The 20,550-nt window shown below is 46.1% G+C and overlaps 1 protein-coding gene across 3 annotated transcripts in view; it reads left to right on the top strand.

Annotated features, from left to right (window-relative positions):
- The window catches only part of LGI2 (leucine rich repeat LGI family member 2), a 212,589-nt gene that overhangs the window by 94,885 nt on the left and 97,154 nt on the right, over positions 1 to 20,550 (top strand). For 2 of the 3 annotated variants that reach the window (XM_063921901.1, XM_063921884.1), the window contains one exon: positions 13,249 to 13,320. The exons of the other annotated variant lie outside the window; for it this stretch is intronic. In XM_063921901.1, the coding sequence (XP_063777971.1) occupies positions 13,249 to 13,320 (72 nt within the window). The remainder of the gene's footprint in view (positions 1 to 13,248; positions 13,321 to 20,550) is intronic. 3 annotated transcript variants of the gene reach the window in all.

Here is a 20,550-nt window from a genome sequence, read left to right as displayed (position 1 = left end):
GTCTCAGCCCGCAGGGCCCCATGGTTTCGACAATGGTCAGCAGATGCTGATTCCAAAAAAGGCGTAGAGAATCTTCCTTTTACAGGCGAGGCCTTATTTGGGGATGAAGGTTTCTCAGGCAATGGTGGGTAAGTCTACCTATCTGCCGTCTGCTGCACCTCCTGCTAGACATCCCTATCCTGGGCTCCCTCTGCAGTCCTTTCTTGTGGCCAGATTCAAAGGCGGAGCCAGAGGTGCCTCTAATACCGCAAGAGGAAACAGAGGTAAGTCCCGTAAGTCAGCGGCTGCTGCATCCCTGGACCAGACCTCTGGATCTTCCTCCACTAAGCCCTCCACGTGATGGTTGGCCCCAGCAGCAAGGCAACTTTCAGGTAGGTGCTCGCCTTCAACAGTTTGCCCATTTGTGGGCAAAATCCTGCCAGGACCCTTGGGTGAGGGACCTCATATCCCAAGGGTACCAGTTAGAATTTCAAGAGATACCTCCGGTCTGATCCTTCAAGTTAAGCTTACCAGCTTCTCCTGTAGTAAGGGCTACCTTGCAGGACGCCATACAAAAGCTACTGCTAACAGAGGTTATTGTTCCAGTGCCTCCCCTGTCACACAAAAGGGTTTTTTATTCAACTCTGTTTGTGGTACCGAAGCCGGATGGTTCGGTACGTCCAATACTGAACTTCAAATCTCTTAACCCGTACCTACGTGTGTTCAAGTTCAAGATGGAATCCCTACGGGAGGTGATCTACGGCCTGGAGGAAGGTGAGTTCCTGGTATCCTTGGATATCAATGATGCATATCTACACATCCCCATATGGCCTCCTCATCAGGCTTACCTCAGGTTCTCTAAACTGGACCGCCATTTTCAATTCCAGGCATTACCCTTTGGTCTTTCCTCAGATGCAAGGGTGTTCACAAAGGTCATGGCGGAGATGATGCTGCAATTGCGCAGGATGGGAGGGAACATTATTCCCTATTTGGACAATCTCCTGATAAAAGCTGCGTCCAAAGACCATCTGCTGCAGGCCATTGATCGGACTACTCGTCTGCTAATGGACCACGGGTGGATCCTGAATTTCCAGAAGTCTCACTTGGAACTGTCACAGAGAATTCAGTTTCTAGGGATGATACTGGATACAGTATCTCAGAAGTTATACTTCCCATGGACAAGGCCTTGGCAATCCAGGCTATGGTTCGCTCAGTCCCCAAACCTTGCAGGATCTCAGTCCACCTTTGCATTCGTCTACTGGGCAAAATGGTGGCCTCATACGAGGCAGTTCAGTATGGCAGGTTCCATGCCCGCTTGTTCCAACTGGATTTACTGTACAAGTGGTCAGGGTCTCTACTACACATGCACCAGCTTGTGTCTTTGTTGCCGAGAGCAAGGATTTCCCTGTTGTGGTGGCTGCAAGTCCCTCACCTAGTGGGGGGGTCGGAGTTTCAGTTCCCAGTCATGGATACTGCTAACAACGGATGCCAACCTCTGAGGTTGGGGAGCAGTGACCCAGGGGGCCCAATTCCAGGGAAAATGGTCAACTCGGGACTCTGCACTCCCAATGAATGTGCTTGGAACTCCGGGTGATTTACAATGCCCTTCTGCAGGCCTCCTCTCTTCTCAGGCATCAAGCCATCCAAGTATAGTCAGACAATGCCACGGCAGTGGCGTACATAAACCGTCAGGGAGGAACAAGAAGCAGGGCCGCAATTTGAGAGGTGTCAAGAATACTCCTCTGGGTGGAGGCCAACACGAGGGCCTTCTCAGCTGTGTTCATTCCAGGAGTGGACAACTGGGAAATGTATTTCCTCAGCAGGCACGGCCTCCCTCCGGGGGAATGGAGCCTTCATCCTCAGGTATTCCAACAGCTGGTTCACCGGTGGGGATGTCCACAGATAAACCTGATGGCTTCTCGTCTCAACAAGAAGCTCCGTCGCTACTGTTCCAGAATGAGGGACCCGCATGCGGCTGCTGTGGACGCTCTGACAGCACCGTGGACTTACCAGTTCGTGTACCTGTTTCCTCCAATTCTTCTCATTTCAAGAGTTCTAAAACGACTCAAAAGGGAAAGCGTTGAGGAAATTCTGATTGCTCCAGTTTGGGCTTCGTGGGCCTGGTATGCGGACCTCCTGACCATGTCTCTGGAGGAACCTTGGCCTCTGCCGCTTCTCAAGGACCTTCTTCAGCAAGGACCATTCGGCTAACCAGACTTACAGTGGCTACGTTTGTCGGCTTGGAGGTTGAGAGGGAAATTCTAGCCAGAAAAGGTCTCTCCTCCAAGGTGATTTCCACGATGGTCCAGGTCCGGAAGGTGGTCACATCTAGACATTACCACTGTATCTGGACGAAATTTGTCTCCTGGTGTGAAGGTAGAAAGTATGCTCCTACGGAGTTTCGGCTTGGTCATTTTCTAGTCATCCTACAAACAGGAGTGGATATGGGCCTAAGATTAGGCTCCATCAAAGTCCAGATTTCGGCTCTCTCCATCATCTTCCAACAACAACTTGCTGTTTAGCTGGATTTTCAGACTTTCCTGAAGGGGGTTCTTCACATTCAACAACCCTTCAACCCTCCCACGGTGCCGTGGGATCTAAACGTGGTCTTGAACTTTCTCCAATTGGATTGGTTTGAAACCTTACAAAGGGTGGAATTGAAGTATCTTACTTGGAAGACTGTCATGTTACTGGGGTTTGCCTCAGCAAGATGTGTCTCAGAATTGGGGTCCTTATCCTGTAAGAGCCCATATTTGATATTTTATGAGGATAGGGCGGAGCTCAGGACTCGCCCGCAGTTTTTGCCGAAAGTAGTGTTGGCTTTTCACGTACATCAACCTATAGTGGTTCCAGTGATGGCTGACACATCAGTTGCTCCACATTCCTTGGATGTGGTGAGGGCTTTGAGAATTTACGTCAAGGGGACTGCTCGTCACAGAAAATCTGACTCGCTGGTTGTCCTTTGTGATACTACCAAGATTGGTCGTCCTGCTTCAAAGCAGTCCATTGCTCATTGGCTTAGGTTGACCATTCAACAAGCTTATTATTCAGCAGCATTGCTGCTGCCGACTTCTATCCATGCCCACTCCATAAGGTCGGAGGGTTCTTGCTGGGCGGCTGCCCGGGGTGTCTCAGCCTTACAGTTGTGCTGTGCAGCCACTTGGTCTGGGTCGAACACATTTGTAAAGTTCTACAGGTTCGACAGCTTGGCCAGTGATGACCTTCAGTTTGGTGAGGTGGTTTTGCAGGGGTCTCAGCACTCTCCCACCCATTTCAGGAGCTTTGGGACTTCCCCACGGTACTAAAGTACATTCCCCAGTATCCACTAGGACGTTAGAGAAAATACGAATTTAATACCTACCGGTAATTCCTTTTCTCGTAGTCCGTAGTGGATACTGGGCGCCCGCCTCAGTGCTTTAGAGTTGCTTCCCTCTGGTTAGCATTGCTATCCTTTTACTGTTGTGTGTTGGTTCGTTACCTCACCGCTGTTTATGTGTATATCATTCTCTCAAGGTATGTCTGTCTCTCCGGGCACAGTTTTCCTAGACTGAGTCTGCAGGAGGGGCAGAGAGGGAAGGAGCCATCACACACTATTGATTTCTTAAAGTGCCAGGCTCCTATGGACCCGATCTATACCCCACGGTACTAAAGTACATTCCCCAGTATCCATTACGGACTACGAGAAAAGGAATTACCTGTAGATATTAAATTCCTATTTTTTTCTTTGTCTTTTGTCTTTTTCTAAAATATTCATGTGTATTCAGCACTTTACAGGATGTTAGGCTAAATGTACATGCATTATGCCCTCTATTTATATGTCTACAGAGGCAAATTTTATATATATATATATATATATATATATATATATATTTTTTTATTATTATTTATTTATTTTCTAAAATGTTCATGTGTATTCAGCACTAAGTTTACAGGCCTGTCAAGTGCCCAGGCCATACTTGGCCATTACCTACATACATTTTGCCTTCTATTTATGTGTCTAATGTCTACACACATTATGGCCTATTTATGTTCAAAAATGTAAGAAGCATTTTAAACTGTAAAGATGTTATATTTAAAGTGATACATGTGAGGTAACATGTACATAACTTTTTCAGAAACAACAAAACCAAAACTTCTTTTCAAAAACAATAAAACCAAAACTTTTTTGCAACATATCTTGTGTCCTCTACTGTGTCATCGTAATTAAGTTAGCAGTGAGTGTGTTGCGGATTTCCTCAGCACTTCCACTATTTGTCTCATTCTCGTAGGCTGCTGCTTCTACCAGAGTATCGCACAGTTCAGAGTCAACAACGTTCCACTCCAGTAAAAAGTCTTCTAACTGTAGCTCACAAAAGTTGTGGAGGAAAGAGCAAGCAGCAACAACATCCGGCACCAGGGTGATGGCAATGTCACTGTGCTTTAGTAGACACCGGCAGCGCCACTTCAGTCTCTCAAAGGCATTCTACACCACCATCCTGGCCAAGCTAAAAGTTTGGGTGAAATGCACTGGTTCCGGAGAGAGTGGGAGATGCTGTGTGAAGCCCTTGATGAGCCATCGCCTCAAAGGGTATGCCGCATCTCCAATAAGGTGCACCGGGATCTCCACCCCTTCAACAAACTTTGATTTCTGTCATGGTAAAAAAAAAAAAATAATCTATAGTATATGTGACATACATAATGTTCAGGAAAGTGCAGGGAATAATTAGGAATACCAACAATCTAGTTCTGACATGGGTAAGGTAAGTATACTAACCTTCCAACCCCTCCCCTACCGCCTAACCCTCCCTTTCCTCAGCCTAACCCTAACCTGACCCCTTGGTGCCTAACCATACCCTACATCCATCAATACCCACCTTCGGGGTTACGGCTGTGACGATCTTCACCGCAAACCTTTCCCATATTCCATGATGAAACACAAAAGGGGTGTCAACCTTGTAGGCCTCCAGCTGTTATGGAACTATACATGCCAGCATGACCTGCCACAGTTGCAGCACCCCCAAATAGAAAATTTGTGGCATGCTTGGAGTTTTAGTTCCACAACAGCTATACTGTAGTTTAACATCCCTGCTACACAACGTAAGAGGCCGAGCCTAAACCATAATTGCAATCTACAGTATTGTATTATTATTTTGATGTGAAAAATCTAACCCATCAAAAGAGATATATTTACCTCTCTAGGGAACCAGCAGCCATGTTGGTTCTCCCATGCAATCTGGAACAATTCAGAGTTGCCAAGTACCCGGGAGTTGTGAGCACGACCCGGCCAGCCTATGAAAACATCTGTGGACATATTAGCTGTATTTAACAATACACATCATGGCCACACCAGCATATCACTCACACACCATACTACTTACCAATACTTAAGGTCCACTACAGCCTGCAGGATGATGGAGTGCCAGCCTTTTCGGTTGTAGTAATTGGCTGGGTTGTCTCTTGGGGCAATAATGGGTATGTTGGTCCCATCTATGGCTCCAGTACACTGTGGATATTTACATTGCAGGGAACCTTTTATGGTATCATCCAGCCGGTCACCTTTCGGTAAGGAGATGAAGCGGTGATAAAGGGTTCCCAGGAATGCCTGGGTCACTTCCCGCACTAGCACACACACCGTCGATATGCCAACTCTGAACAAGCAGGAGATGGTGCGGTACTCCCCCAGGGTTGCATACCACCACAACACAATTGCCATTCTCCTGCATGGCTCAATGGTCTTGCAGTAGTTGGTGCTTCCCCTGGTAAATGCTGGAGTGAGAAGTTCCAGCAGGTAGTAGAATGTAGCACACGACATCCGAAAGTGTGCCATCCACTCCTCTGGCTGATAAGCTTCCACGGTCGCCCAGAAAGCTTGTCCATGTCTGCGGTCCCTGGTCCACAACGATCGGTTAGTTGAGCTGGTAAATCTCAGGGTAGATGAAATGCTGTCCAAAATCAGGGCTTACCTTCTGCGCAAATATCGGCGTTGAGTATTAGCCCTCTCCGCCAGAAATTTCTCACTTCTCCTCTTGGCATAAGACTGTGCCGGTAGCACAGTGCTAGCAGCTGCATCAGGCTCTCATTTGCTGTGTGAAACAGCAAAAACCAGCAATAAGCCAGGAACTGCGGGCTACTCAGCAGTAACACGTCGGCCATGGTTAATGCAATGCAGTGAACGGTCACCACCCACTTTTTCCAGGCAGTGAGAAGCCTAACACATGATACACAGCATATATGTGGGGCCCAGTTATTAGTCAGATCACCAACTTTACATCCGAAACAATGTTCATTACACTGTTTTACAAGTGGCGTGAAATTTCGCCACTGAGATTTGAAGGTTACTTCACCATACAGATAACAGAAATTGTCGGGATGGGTTAAACACTTTCTTGGCATTACTGAAAATAATCTGACAACTAATACAACTAGTACTTGTGCTAACAGGCTCCTCTATGGTGAGAGACACCCAGGGGTCACAGGACAATGTGCTGAGCCCTGTTTGGAGCCAGAGGATCCCAGCACACATGCTCCTCTGACCTGAGCAGGGGGGTGGGGCTACACCGGCTGGTCAGGCTGCATGGAGGAAGAGGAGGAAGCTGCTGGTGACTCCACATAAAGGTGAGAGCGGAGAGTGGAGAGGGACTACAGGGGGACATATGGGCCCATATTTATCATGTCTTGGAGACTGATAAATTGCACAGTGATAAAGTACCAACCAATCAGATCCTAACTGTCATGTTTCAAGCACAGCCTGTACCATGGCAGTTAGAAGCTGATTGGTTGGCACTTTATCACCGTACAATTTATCACTCTCTAAGGCTTGATAAATCTGGGCCATTGTTTGTTTGCTCCTGTCTGTCTGCCTGTGTATGACATATTCCTGCTAACTTTCTGGCTCCTCCCAGCAGTCAGGTTGGCTCAACAGAGAAGGGTGCTCTGGAAAAGGAGGCGGTCCAGAGGTGTACAGATGCGATTGCGGCCCTGCTATGCATTGCCCACATTACCAGCATTGTAAAGCGGGTGGGGGGCTATGATGTGGCCTCATTACATTACTCATCATTGGCCTCTGCAGCCACCCACTTTCATAGATGGTTATAGGGGGGTTGTGGGAGGCTGCAGGGGGTGTGTGGTAAGGCCGGATCAGGAAGACTTGCTTACCTATCCGGGCGGTCAGGAGCGCCACCTTATTTTGTATGGTGTGACAGGCCATAAAAAACTCTAGAATATGAAGGGAAAAAAATGAACTGTCACTCTATGCCTGATGGAACAATTCTAATCACATATTTGAATTCAGAATTTAAAACTGCACTAGAGTCACTATCCACCTTTCTTGTGAAAAAAATCATGTTAACCAGTGTTACTTCACTTTGGGCAAAATATGTCGGTAACTGAGCTTCACTTCAGCTGGAACGCACAAAATGAATCTAATTGAGGACGGGATGTACTAAGGGAAAAATGCGGTAAAACACCCGTTTTCTGGGTTTTTACCGCATTTCCAAATGTACTAAGACCCCACCGCCGGGTTTACGCTGCCGGGGTGATACCCTATAGAAGCCTATGTGCTTCTTACCGCCGCCGCATCCCGCCGCCGACCTGCGCCACTTACCACAACCTCCCTTTCCCCGGCCCCCATCCTCCTTCTCCCCCACAGCACAGCCTTGTCTCCTTCCGACTGCAGGGGGGAGAAGGAGGAGCACAGGGACTCCCTGCACACGTCACCTCCCAGGGCTGGGAGGTGACGTTAGCCGCCACAAACCCTCTACTGCTGACCATCACTGATTGCAGGACACCCCTGGCATCACTTTGAGATACTAATCGCATATGTTAATACATTGCCATTAGCATCATTGCGATGACCCGCGATCATTGATAGTACATCCCACCCTGTAAGTGTAGAATAAGAGTCAATGTCCACCAGCTGAGAAGTGTTACATAAATCTATGGGTGAGATTTAAATGTCCCGTCCTCCCCTCCCGCACCCATTCGCGTCCACCGGCAGCTAATCAAATGTTTTGCTGACGGGCGCGATATCATTTAAGTTCACTACCCCCGGGGGTGGAGATCTGAAATGTGCGAAAACTGACCTGTTTGGGCACTCAAACGGGACTTTCTGCGTTGTGCCCAATAGTTTAGTAGGGATTAGCACTTTACACACCTAATCACGGCTGCTATGGGCGCGATATGCACGAAAACAGGGGAAAATTTAATATCATCCTGCGATCTCCCATACAATCCCCATAAATATGCCCTCTCCCCTCCCTCAAACATGTGAACTGAATCGTCAGATATCCATGGTAGAACCTCCAATAGATGAAAATGAGTCATACACAATATATATCCTTGGGGTTGATGATTAATTGGTTTCAAAAGCTCGGGACAGTATCCATCAGAAAAGATGGTTCAGGGAAACATACTAAAGTGATTCTGTTCATTTAGTCCTTTTGGTGACACTGTCCCTAAAAAATGAATCCAATAGTTTTCTCTCTTGAGAAGAAGCAAGCCTCTGTGCCCCCCCCCCCCCCCCCCCCCCCCCCCCCCCCCCCCCCCCCCCCATCAACCCTTGATATATTATATGTATGACTACATTTTTGGCTTTTGGAGGCTCTACCATGGATATCTGACGCTTCAGTTCACATGTAACATTGTTTATATATAATTTAGAAGATATTTTAACTTATCTTTCTTTATATGTATGTGTTTCTGTATATGTATAGTTTATCAAATTCCACTTCGCTTTTGATGTTATAGGAAAGTTATGCGTTGTAATCACTGTTGAACTACTGGTGCCAGAATGGTTTGCCCTGAGATATACTTTATAGTTTAATATTAAGATGCTGTAGCCATGGATCTTTAAAATTAATATATTTAGTACAGGTTGAGCAGCACTTTCAGTAGTATTACTATTTTTATTGAAGGGATGGTGACAGGTTTTATGTGGTGCTTAAATACTACTATCAGCTTGCGGAAGTCTATCAGCGGCGCGTGCCACGCTGCGTTCCACCGCGGGTACGCACGGCCGGAAGTTGACGTATGCTGTCCAGAGGAAGTGGAAGCGCCATACGGTTCACTCGCGGCGTGCGTTCCACCATCGTGTAAGTGGTAGCAGAGGGACTTGGTGGGAAAGATTCAAATGTTTGAAAAGTCAGTTGGGAGTCTGTTTTTTCCTATCTAATAGACAGGAAAAAACAGACACCCAACCGACTTTTCAAACATTTGAATCTCCCCCGGTGAGTGCTATTCCGCTGGTTATTCAATACAATGATGTTACTATTATTCAATACAATGATGTTACTAATAATGCTAATAACAGCATCATTTCTTTACTGTGCTGAGTGACTTTAATTTTTATCTTGTGATGGCTATCATAGAGACTCAGACTTAATTTGAGTATTTTAATTGGTTGATTACTCAGGAGGCGGAGGCTATGGGCTACATGTAGTTCCACAGGGATAGTCATTTGGCTTGTGACTTGGATTGCTGTATATTCTGGTCTTGACAAAGGTCCGGTGCGGGACCGAAATGTTGACCAACCATAACTATGCTGCTGTTGTGAGTTTGATAAAAGTTTTACTTGCAATTTATCTCAAGTCCCGGTGAGTGCTCTCTTTATACTCTTTTGACTATATTGTGGGACCTTGCAGGAGCAAGTGTTTCCCTGGAATTACATGCACCCCAGCAGTTGTGGATGATTACACTGTGAGTGCCACCTCAATACCTTGTATGTATGTATGTATGTATGTATGTATGTATGTGTATATATATATATATATATATATATACATATTTATTTATTTATTATTTTTTTACTTTACTGCATGATTAACCCCCATAACCCTGTATATCCTTGGCTGTTAGGAATTTATCTAGCCCATTCTTAAAAGTAACGATCAAGTCCGCCATTACTACACTCTCAGGCAGGGAATTCCAAATACGTATTGTCCTTACTGTGAAGAAACTTATCATCTTAGGTTGCAAAATCTCCTCTCCTCTAACCTAAGCGGGGTGTCCATGTGTCATTTGTGTTGATCTTACAAAAACAAGTCTCCCGCTAGCTCTGTGTATTGTCCCCTTTATATATTTGTAAATGCTAACCATGCCCCCTTAAATATCCTTTTCTTCAGTGTAACATGCCCAGCCTAACAAGCCTTTCCTCGTATTCTAGTGTCTCGATCCCCTTAATCAATTGGTTGCCTGTCTCTGAACCTTTTCTAGTTCCAGGATATCCTTTTTATAGTATGGTGCCCATAATTGTGCACAGTATTCGAGATGTGGCCTCACTAGTGATTTATATAATGGGAGTATAACACTCTCATCCCTTGCAGCTATTCCCCATTTTATGCAGCTAATACCTTGCTTGCTCTTTTTTGCTGGATTACTACTGCTAAGTTTGTTATCTATGTGAACACCTAGATCTTTTTCCATACAGAATACCCTAGTTTTTCCCCGTTTAGTGTGTAAGCAAAGGCGTCGGAACGGGGGGGGGGGGGGGGGGGGGGGGACAAGGGGGCAGCTTGACCCCCCCAAACATGATCGAGGGCGCGAGGTGCGGGGGAGCGCTTCCTTCCGCATCCCCGTAAGCGGCTACAACTTTAAAAGCAATGTGCTGCCGCAGGCAGGGTGCGGGGCCCCTTCTGTAACTGCCCGGCTGTCTCTTCACTGGTGATGTATTACTGGGAGGAGGCCGTGGCTGTGGTCCCGGAATGCGACGCCTCCTCCCAGTAATGCATCACCAAAGAAGAGACAGACGGCCAGTACAGAAGGGGCACTGCACCCTGCCTGCGGCAGCACACTACTTTTAAAAGCCGCCCACGGGGATACAGAGGTAAGCGCTCCCCGCACTGATGAAGGGGGGGGGGGGTTTGAAGGAGAGGAGACCGGCACCACGGGAGGGGGAGGAGGGGGGCGGAGGTTGAAGGAGAGGCGCAAAAATAAATTCAAACTTGCCCCCCCCCTGCGTGAAATCATTCTGGCGCCCCTGTGTGTAAGTAGTATGTTTGATTCTTGCTACCAAAGTGCATTACCATATGTCTATATTGAACCTCATTCTGCCATTTTGCTGCCCATGCTTCCAGTTTTAAATAAGTCATTCTGGAGAGACTCAGCATCCCTCTGTGAATTTATAACCTTACACAGTTTGGTATCGTCTGCAAAAATTGACACCATGCTCTCTAGACCTACCTCTGGAGTACTTCAGTCATTTTGAAAAAGTTAAATTTACTACCACTTGCTGCTCCCTTTTATCCAACCAATTTCTAACACAAGTGCATATTGTGCTCCCTAGCCTCAATTTTTTCTTAACTTGTAGATTAGTCTCATGTGAGGTACTGTAAAGCTTTAGCAAAGTCTAAAAAGATTACATCCACCTCTTTACCCTGATCTAGGTTCGCACTAAGGGGGTAATTCAGACCTGATCGTAGCAGCAAATTTGTTACAGTTGGGCAAAACCATGTGCACTGCAGGGGAGGCAGATATAACATGTGCAGAGGCTTATATTGTTTCTGTGCAGGGTAAATACTGGCTGCTTTATCTTTACACTGCAATTTAGATTTCAGTTTGAACACACCCCACCCCAAATCTAACTTTCTCTGCACGTTATATCTTCCCCTCTGCAGTGCACATGGGCCCTCATTCCGAGTTGTTCGCTCGTTCTTTTCATCGCATCACCAGCGATTTTCCGCAAACTGCGCATGCGCAATGTTCGCACTGCGGCTGCGCCAAGTAAATTTGCAGGAACAAAACTGACTGAACTGATCGCAGTGGCAGAGTAAGTGTCGAGCTACTCAGAAACTCCTTAGAAATTTCTATTCGCAATTTTGAGAATCTTTCGTTCGCAAATTTGCTAAGCTAAGATTCACTCCCAGTAGGCGGCGGTTTAGCGTGTGCAATGCTGCTAAAAGCAGCTTGCGACGCGAACAACTCGGAATGAGGGCCATGGTTTTGCCAACTGCTAACAAATTTGCTGCTATGATCAGGTCTGAATTACCCCCTAACTATTTCATAAAAGCCTATTAAGTCAGTTTGACATGATTTATTTCTGGATATAATCTTCATATGGGCCAGTAAACAGCTATGTATAGATACTGTATAAATAGTAAAGGGCCGTACTGACGGGGAGATTTCCCCAGAGATGTGTGCTGAGCGGTCTAGCACAGACCACTCAGCACACATCTCCAGCACAGCGAGATGTGCTGAGCGAGGGGGGGGGAGGACACCGGGGGCCGCTCATTTCCATCTAGCGGTGAAATAAGCGACCTGCTAGATTGTGCCTGCATGCAGGCCAATCTAGCTCCGGCGATAGCGACGCGCCGTGACCGCGCATCGCTGTCGCCGGCACCCCTACACACGGAGTGATGTTCAGCTAATTTCTAAGCAATCTAGTCAGATTGCTTAGAAAATTTAGCTGACCATCGCTCCGTGTGTGCCCCCCTTAACTATGCAGGAGATGTATCAAGCCTTCTAAAGAGAACAATTGGAGAAGTTGCCGCTAGCAACCAATCAGCTTGTATCATTTACCAAGTACATTCTCTATAATGATTGTAGGAAGTCCTTTTCCATCTATCCTCTTTAGAGAATATGGGGTCTGTTCATGAAGCAGTGAAAAGTGTGGAGAAGTGAGCCGGTGGAGAAGTTGCCCATGGCAACCAATCAGCTGCTCTGTATATTTTTATAGTATGCAAATTATAAGTGTTACATCAATGCTGATTGGTCGCCATAGGCTCTCTTCTCCACACTTTTCACTGCTTCATGAATAGACCCCTATGATACACTAGCTGTTCTACCTGTTCTTCGCACAGAAGTTTCTGATTTTCACAGTTGTAAATATAAATGAGTGTTATTTATTGTGGCTAAGTTGTTGTCCTTTCTGTTAGCGCATTCTATAACTTAATTTCTGCAATAATCTAATGTAGTAGTAATGCACTATGTATATACATGTATGTATTTGCCAATATATTTTGTACATATATTGTACATCTGTTGTATCCAGTTCACTTAAAACTGCATTTACAATGTAAAGTGTATATATCTTGTATCTAGAAGGTGAAGCTACTGTATTGTACTGTACCTTGTTTTCTACTAATCAGCTTCCTGAAGGCATTAGTGCTGTGTGTAATGCTGACCACTCTGCGAGGATTATTGCTGTGTCATGCTGAAGACTCTACAAGTTGACTCAGCAGTGATAGGCAGAATATTGCGCTTCTCAATGCTTTGCTAAAGCGCTCAATAAATTCCGCTTGACTAATTCTGAGCTTCACACAGTCTGGTTGACGTCTAATCTGCTGTCTTCATTTTCAGCTTGCTGAATTCTAACTCATTTACTGTCATTCGAGATGATGCCTTCGCTGGTCTCTTTCACCTCGAATACCTGTAAGTGTCCACTTAATAATATCATACGCTGTATTTTATTTTTATTCCTGAACTGGTTTCCTTCATTTTTTTAGCCTGCGCTATTGTATGAACAAGCAACATAGCTACTTGCATGTATTTTTGTTTGCCTACTTTCTTAACCACCAATCCACACATAGGGGTGTATTGATGGCCGTCCCCCGGCCAGGCACCTCTATCCCTGCAGTGTGGCACTGGGCGGCCGTGATGTGCGCCTCCAGCAGCTTTGTATGTTCTCACACAGAGGGAGCTGCTGACAGCCGCACGGACACTGACCAAATCCGAAAGTCGGATTAGGCTTAAATCCGACAGTCGGATTTGGCCACTCTATTGAATAGGGGTTGTCGGATCCATTCCGACAAATGCATGTCGGAATGGATCCGACTCTTATTGAATATACCCCTTAGGCTGAGATTTGCCCGTATGCTGAGTTGTACGCATCTATGGGGCAGCATCACCCCAATACATATTCATGGTTAAAAATCATTTTTATTATCAGTACGTATTTTGCACAAACCCTGTATCTGGTGCAATCCTGAAATCAGATGGATCCCTCCATACATACAACTCAGAATAGCCTGAAAGTCCACCTACATGCCCTCATTAACCTCAGCCTATGTGTGAACGCCCTGTTGTCGCCCACTTATGTCAATTCAGCTGCAAATGGAGATATGTCCGAGATGTATAGGGCCCAGAATTGCCTGTATATATGTACACTGCATGTGCACTGCTAAAAATTATAGGATCTGCAAAATGACTTGCATGCAACTTGCCATCAGCCCCATATAGCGCTAACCAGTCAGCACTTATCGATTGAAATGAAAGTATTAAATACTTAATGTAATGAGAACCCCACCCACGGGCTGGATTGGCCCCCTGCTGCTGAGCGCTACCCTGTGTACTGAATATGTTTAATAATACCCCGGTCACACTGCACCAAAAACCCGGTATCTTATTTTACCAGGTCGACACAGGTTGCAGAGCAGTGTGAATGGATCACTGCTGAATTCCCGGGTCGCCTGACCTGGTAATTCAACCCGGGAATAAAGAGGGGCGATGTGTGTTAGTGAGAGTGAGTGAAGAGGGGGATGTGTATTGGGTAGAGTGAGTGAGGAGGGGGATGGGTATTGGGTAGAGTGATTGAAGTGGAGGCTGTGTATTGGTGAGAGCGAGTGAAGAGGGGCGATGTGTGTTGGTGAGAATGAGTGAAGAGGGGGGGATGTGTGTTGGTGAGAGTGAGTGAAGAGGGGGGATGTGTATTGGTGAAACTGAGTGAAGAGGGGGATGTGTATTGGGTAGAGTGAGAGAAGAGGGGGGATATGTATTCAGGACAGTGAGTAAAAGGGGCATGTGCATTGAGCTGAGTGAAGTTGGGGCTGTGTATTGAGTAGACAGTGTGAAAAGAAGACTGTATAGGGGAGTCTGAGAGTTGAGTGTGACTATTATGGTGGAGTGTGTTGTGGAGCAGTGAGTGAAGGGGACTGTGTACTTTTATTTTCTAAAAGGGGCAACAACAGGCACAACATGCTAGTGCGACATATACTGTATGCTGGTACTTTGGAGGAGCACAGGTTGGCAAGCCTTGTCTACACTATGCTAATTTAATATTTCTCCTTCAAGCGTTATTAAAATGGCTCCATTAACTTAGATTCTGATTGGCTTTCCTGTGCCTTCTGGAGGTTGAATTTTCCAGCCCTTATCAAGTCCAAACACTTTTGAGCCGGTGAAGAGGGTAATGGGGCTGACTGTTTACTGTAGGATAACAAGGACGGCCAGGCAGAAGTGCTGGAGCAGTACAGATAAAAGATGATTCAATGAGCTGCATGTATTATATAGTTACCAGGGTCCAAGGGGTGTCTAGCATCAGGAGTGGAAAGACAGGTAAGAATGACAGTTGACCAACAGCTAACACCGCAGACATATACATAGGCAGTTGCATGAGGAGTATATTGCAAAGCACTGCTTGGTATATTACAACTGTAGCATAAACAATGTAATACCTCACTTTACTAAGCCTCGGATGGAGATAAAGTCGCTGGAGATAAAGTACCAGCCAATCGGCTCCTGTCATTTTTCAAACACAGCCTGTGGCAAAGTAGTTAGGAGCCGATTGGCTGGTACTTTGGGGGTCATTCCGAGTTGATCGCTCGCTAGCAGTTTTTAGCAGCCGTGCATACGCATTGTCGCCGCCCACTGGGGAGTGTATTTTCGCTTTGCAGAAGTGCGAACGCTTGTGCAGCAGAGCGCCTGCAAAATCATTTTGTGCAAAACAAGAGCAGCCCTGTAGTTACTCTTCGTGTGCGTTGATTCTAACGTTGGAGGGTTGGCTTTTGACATCACACACCCGCCCAGCGTTCACCCAGCCACGCCTGCGTTTTCCCCGACACGCCTGCGTTTTTCTAAGCACTCCCTGAAAACGGTCGGTTGACACCCAGAAACGCTCACTTCATGTCAATCTTCCTGCGTTTGGCCATGCGACTGAAAGCTTCGCTAGAACCTGTGCAAAACCACAAAGGACTTTGTACCCGTACGTCACGCGTGCAAATTGCGGTGCATAGCCATGCGCAGATTAGCCATTTTTTCCACTTATCGCTGCGCTGCGAACAACAGCAGCAAGCGATCAACTCGCAATGACCCCCTTTATCTCCAGCGACTTTATCTCCATCCAAGGCTTAGTAAATAGACCCCTAAGGTCAATAGTCCAGACCAGCTCTCTGTTACTACCACTTGCATGTTTCAAAGGGAGTGTTGTTGGCAGTCTTACTCTGCAAACCTTCTATTCATTCACTTAGGAGGAACACTGCGCCTCAGAAAAGAAAAGTATTATTTTATTATAACTTAATAAGCTCAACCCAAAACTAAACTGTAACCTTTGTGTGGAACACATGTTTGAATAAGTCCATATATAAATTTAGGAAGCCCCCCCAAAAAAATAGAACTAACAAAGCATTTTTGCATATTGGGGGTCATTCCGAGTTGATTGCACGCTGCCTATTTTCGCAGCACAGCGATCAGGTAAAAAAATGGCAAAACTGAGCATGCGGATGCACCGCAATGTGCACGCGCATCGTACGGGTACAAACAGCATCGTTGCTGTGCACTGCTTCTAGCGACAATTCCATTCGCACAGCCGATCGCAAGGAGATTGACAGGAAGAGGGTGTTTATGGGTGTCAACTGACAATTTTTTGGGAATGGTAGGGAAAACGCAGGCGTTTGCAGGGCGGGTATCTGACGTCAATTCCCGGGACCTCCGTCGCTGGAATTATCACACAGGATAAGTAACTACAGGGCTGGTCTTGTTTTGCATAAAATGTTTTTGTACCGCTCAGCTGCAAATGCGATCGCACACTTGCAAAGCTAAAATACATTCCCCCGTGGGCGGCGACTATGCGTTTCCACGGCTGCTAAAAGTAGCTAGCGAGCTAACAACTCGGAATGAGGGCCATTGTCTTTTAAGATCATATATTACAATATATGCGTACATAAATTCAGTGACTAAATACCACTATATCCTTTTTACTAGTTAGTCACCATGGTTCTAAAAATATCAGGAGACATTTAAAAGCTATTGAAAAGTCAGCTGTACCATTTGTCACCTAAATATGAGGTGCTAGACAATGCCACTATTTGTCATGTTTGACTACAACTGACCATATCTCAGAATAGATGACTATACAAGGTTGCTCTGTAGCTCATATAATGCACGTGCCAGTCATTCGTCTAGATAACCTTCTAGAAGACAGGAGACCTGGCAGATTCACCGATGCACGAGTCACTTTATATAATAGATACAGAATCTTAATAAACAGTAATGTATAAATGTGGAATACTTCAGACAAGAAAAAATGCTGTGTTAAAAGAATACCCAAACTATTGTGACATAGACCGCTAACCCTGCTCCCCAGTCATAGACCACTAACTAGGAATGACCATCAGTTAACTATCAATGGTCGCCCCCTTTTCGCATTTGTAGCGATTTTTATGTGTAAATTGTTGGAGGGTATGTTGCTGCAGATGCAGTGGGCCTATTTTGGGGCGTGGACCTGGAGCTGCAGCTCCATCAGCCCCATTGTTAATCCTGCTCTGGGAACACACAGCAGCCGAAGGGCAGAGCCTCCCATTGGATGTAACCTGTGTGGGAGGGCGTTTCTCGCCCAATCAGCTGAGGGCTGGGTGTGATAGACCTGCTGCTAACCCAATGAGAGCTCCTAGCCACGCCCAGCGTTAGCCACACAGTCACAGAGTGACAGATCTGGGCTATTATATAGGAGATTATAAATATTGATGTTTTATATATGTTTTTATGTAATAAATGGGTGGTCTTCAGTATGCCGAATGTCGGGATCCCGGCGCACATTATACCGGCGCCGGAATCCCGACACCCGGCAAACCGACAGCTATTCTCCCTCGTGGGGGTCCACGACCCCCCTGGAGGGAGAATAAAATAGTGTGGCGCGCTTAGCCCGCCACCGTGCCCGCAGTGTGGCAAGCGCAGCAAGCCCACAAGGGGCTCCTTAGCGCTCGCCACGCTGTCGGTATGCCGGCGGTCGGGCTCCCGGCGCCATTATGCTGGTCGCCGGGAGCCAGAGCGCCGGCATACCATACTACACCCGTAATAAATATATGTTATTAATTTATATGCGCTTCCATGGTAATTACCTATATTACCTTTAAGCTAATGTTTTAAAATAGACATTCCAGGGTGTTGTTTGGAAGCTGCAAGCACTTGTACTCAATAAGGTGACAACAGTATTGTAGTTTTCATTTTCATTATTGCTACATAACCTACAGCCATACCACACTGTGGGCCTCATTCAGACCCGTTCGCACGCTGCATTTTCTCGCAGCCGTGCGAACGGGTCTGAACTGAGAATGCATGTGACACGCAATGCGCAGGCGCGTCGCTGCCCGGCGACGGGGGTCGCAGGAGAGCGACGGCTTCAACGACGAAAGCGATTGCAGGGGTGATTGCAAGAAGATTGACAGGCAGGAGAAGTTCCTGGGTGGCAAATCACCGTTTTCTGGGAGTGTCGTGAAAAACGCAGGCGTTTCTCGCCCAATCAGCTGTGGGCTGGGTGTGATAGACCTGCTGCTAACCTAATGAGAGTTCCTAGCCACGCCCAGCGTTAGCCACACAGTCACAGAGTCACAGATCTGGGCTATTATATAGGAGATATATATATAACAGAATGTAGCTAATATACCGGCTGTTGGGATCCCGACGTTCAGGATCCCGTTGCCGTAATCTCGGCAGCCGGTAAAATGGCAACGGTCGGAATCCCACTTAGGTGATAGGTCCACTCCACCAACTGAGGGAGAATAGAACCCACTCGCCACTGGGCCTGAAGCGTGGTGAGCGCAGCGTGCATGCGAGGGGACTCGCTGATGGCATTCTGGCTGGTGGGATGCCACCGTCGGGATTCTGACAGCCGGCATCCCGTCAGCTGGGAAATAATACTGAATCCATATATGATAACAGTCTCTATAACAAGGAAGCTTCCTGTATTTTTAGTGACTCCAAAATGGATCCCACAGCGCTATGCTCAACCTCCTTAATAGTGTGTACATGCGGCAGTTCATGCAGTGTAAGGTGAAGTCATTAGTGGCTCCCAACCTTAAAGCTGTATCCATTGATTGGCTCCACAATACCCTTGCAGGGCGCTGTACTGATGTGGTAGTAATGGAAAGGGCTATTGTGGAGCCAATCTGTGGATACAGCTTTAAGGCTGGGAGTCAACTGATGTCAATGTTTGCATTTTATAAAAGAACTCTAAACACAAATTGTCTAATATAAAGATATTAATAATTTCATTGTTAATTAGATTCTTTCATTCATACATAAAAGTTGGTGTGCTTAGAAAAATGACATTTTAGAACCAATAGAAAATAAAATGAACGTGTTTTGCTTTTGAAAATGTGTGAGATAAATGTATTTCTAGTGCACTAAAGGTTTGCTGAAATGTCATTTTTAATGTCATAAAAATGTCTTTATTACAGTGCTTCAAATGGTGATGTCTAGTTATTTGAAATACTAAACTAAGGAAAATGTCACACCTTGGGAAAAGTGTAATTCATGAAACAATCTGAATTTTTTTTAAACAAGATATTTTATTTATTGTCTTGTCTGCCATCTTTCCCATAATCTGTATGTGTTCATCTATGTGTGTACGTTCTATACTGTTCTCAACACTCACATCTCTATACATTAAACTAAGCCTCATCTCCTCCCGTGTATATAGACTGTATTATGCTACCTCCTCACCGGTATTGTGCTGCCCCCCCGCCCCCCACCTCTCTGTTCTGTATTGTGCTTCCCCACCACCCTCATCTGTATACCTTGTACTGTGCTATTCCTCTTCCCTCATCTGTATACCCATTATTGTGTCCTCCTCCCTCATCTGTATACCCATTATTGTGCCCCCTCCCTCATCTGTATACCCATTATTGTGCCCCTTCCCTCATCTGTATACCCATTATTGTGCCCCCTCCCTCATCTGTATATCCATTATTGTGCCCCTTCCCTCATCTGTATACCCATTATTGTGCCCCTTCCCTCATCTGTATACCCATTATTGTGCCCCTTCCCTCATCTGTATACCCATTATTGTGTCCTCCTCCCTCATCTGTATATCCATTATTGTGCCCCTTCCCTCATCTGTATACCCATTATTGTGCCCCTTCCCTCATCTGTATACCCATTATTGTGCCCCTTCCCTCATCTGTATACCCATTATTGTGCCCCCTCCCTCATCTGTATATCCATTATTGTGCCCCTTCCCTCATCTGTATACCCATTATTGTGCCCCTTCCCTCATCTGTATACCCATTATTGTGCCCCTTCCCTCATCTGTATACCCATTATTGTGCCTCCTCCCTCATCTGTATACCCATTATTGTGCCCCTTCCCTCATCTGTATACCCATTATTGTGTCCTCCTCCCTCATCTGTATACCCATTATTGTGCCCCCTCCCTCATCTGTATACCCATTATTGTGCCCCTTCCCTCATCTGTATACCCATTATTGTGCCCCCTCCCTCATCTGTATACCCATTATTGTGTCCTCCTCCCTCATCTGTATACCCATTATTGTGCCCCCTCCCTCATCTGTATACCCATTATTGTGCCCCTTCCCTCATCTGTATACCCATTATTGTGCCCCCTCCCTCATCTGTATACCCATTATTGTGCCCCCTCCCTCATCTGTATACC

The sequence above is a fragment of the Pseudophryne corroboree genome, chromosome 1, assembly GCF_028390025.1.
Source record: "Pseudophryne corroboree isolate aPseCor3 chromosome 1, aPseCor3.hap2, whole genome shotgun sequence".
Classification (NCBI taxonomy): domain Eukaryota; kingdom Metazoa; phylum Chordata; class Amphibia; order Anura; family Myobatrachidae; genus Pseudophryne; species Pseudophryne corroboree.
The sequence above is the reverse complement of the archived record's forward strand: the minus strand, read 5'-3'. Positions and strand labels throughout refer to the sequence as shown.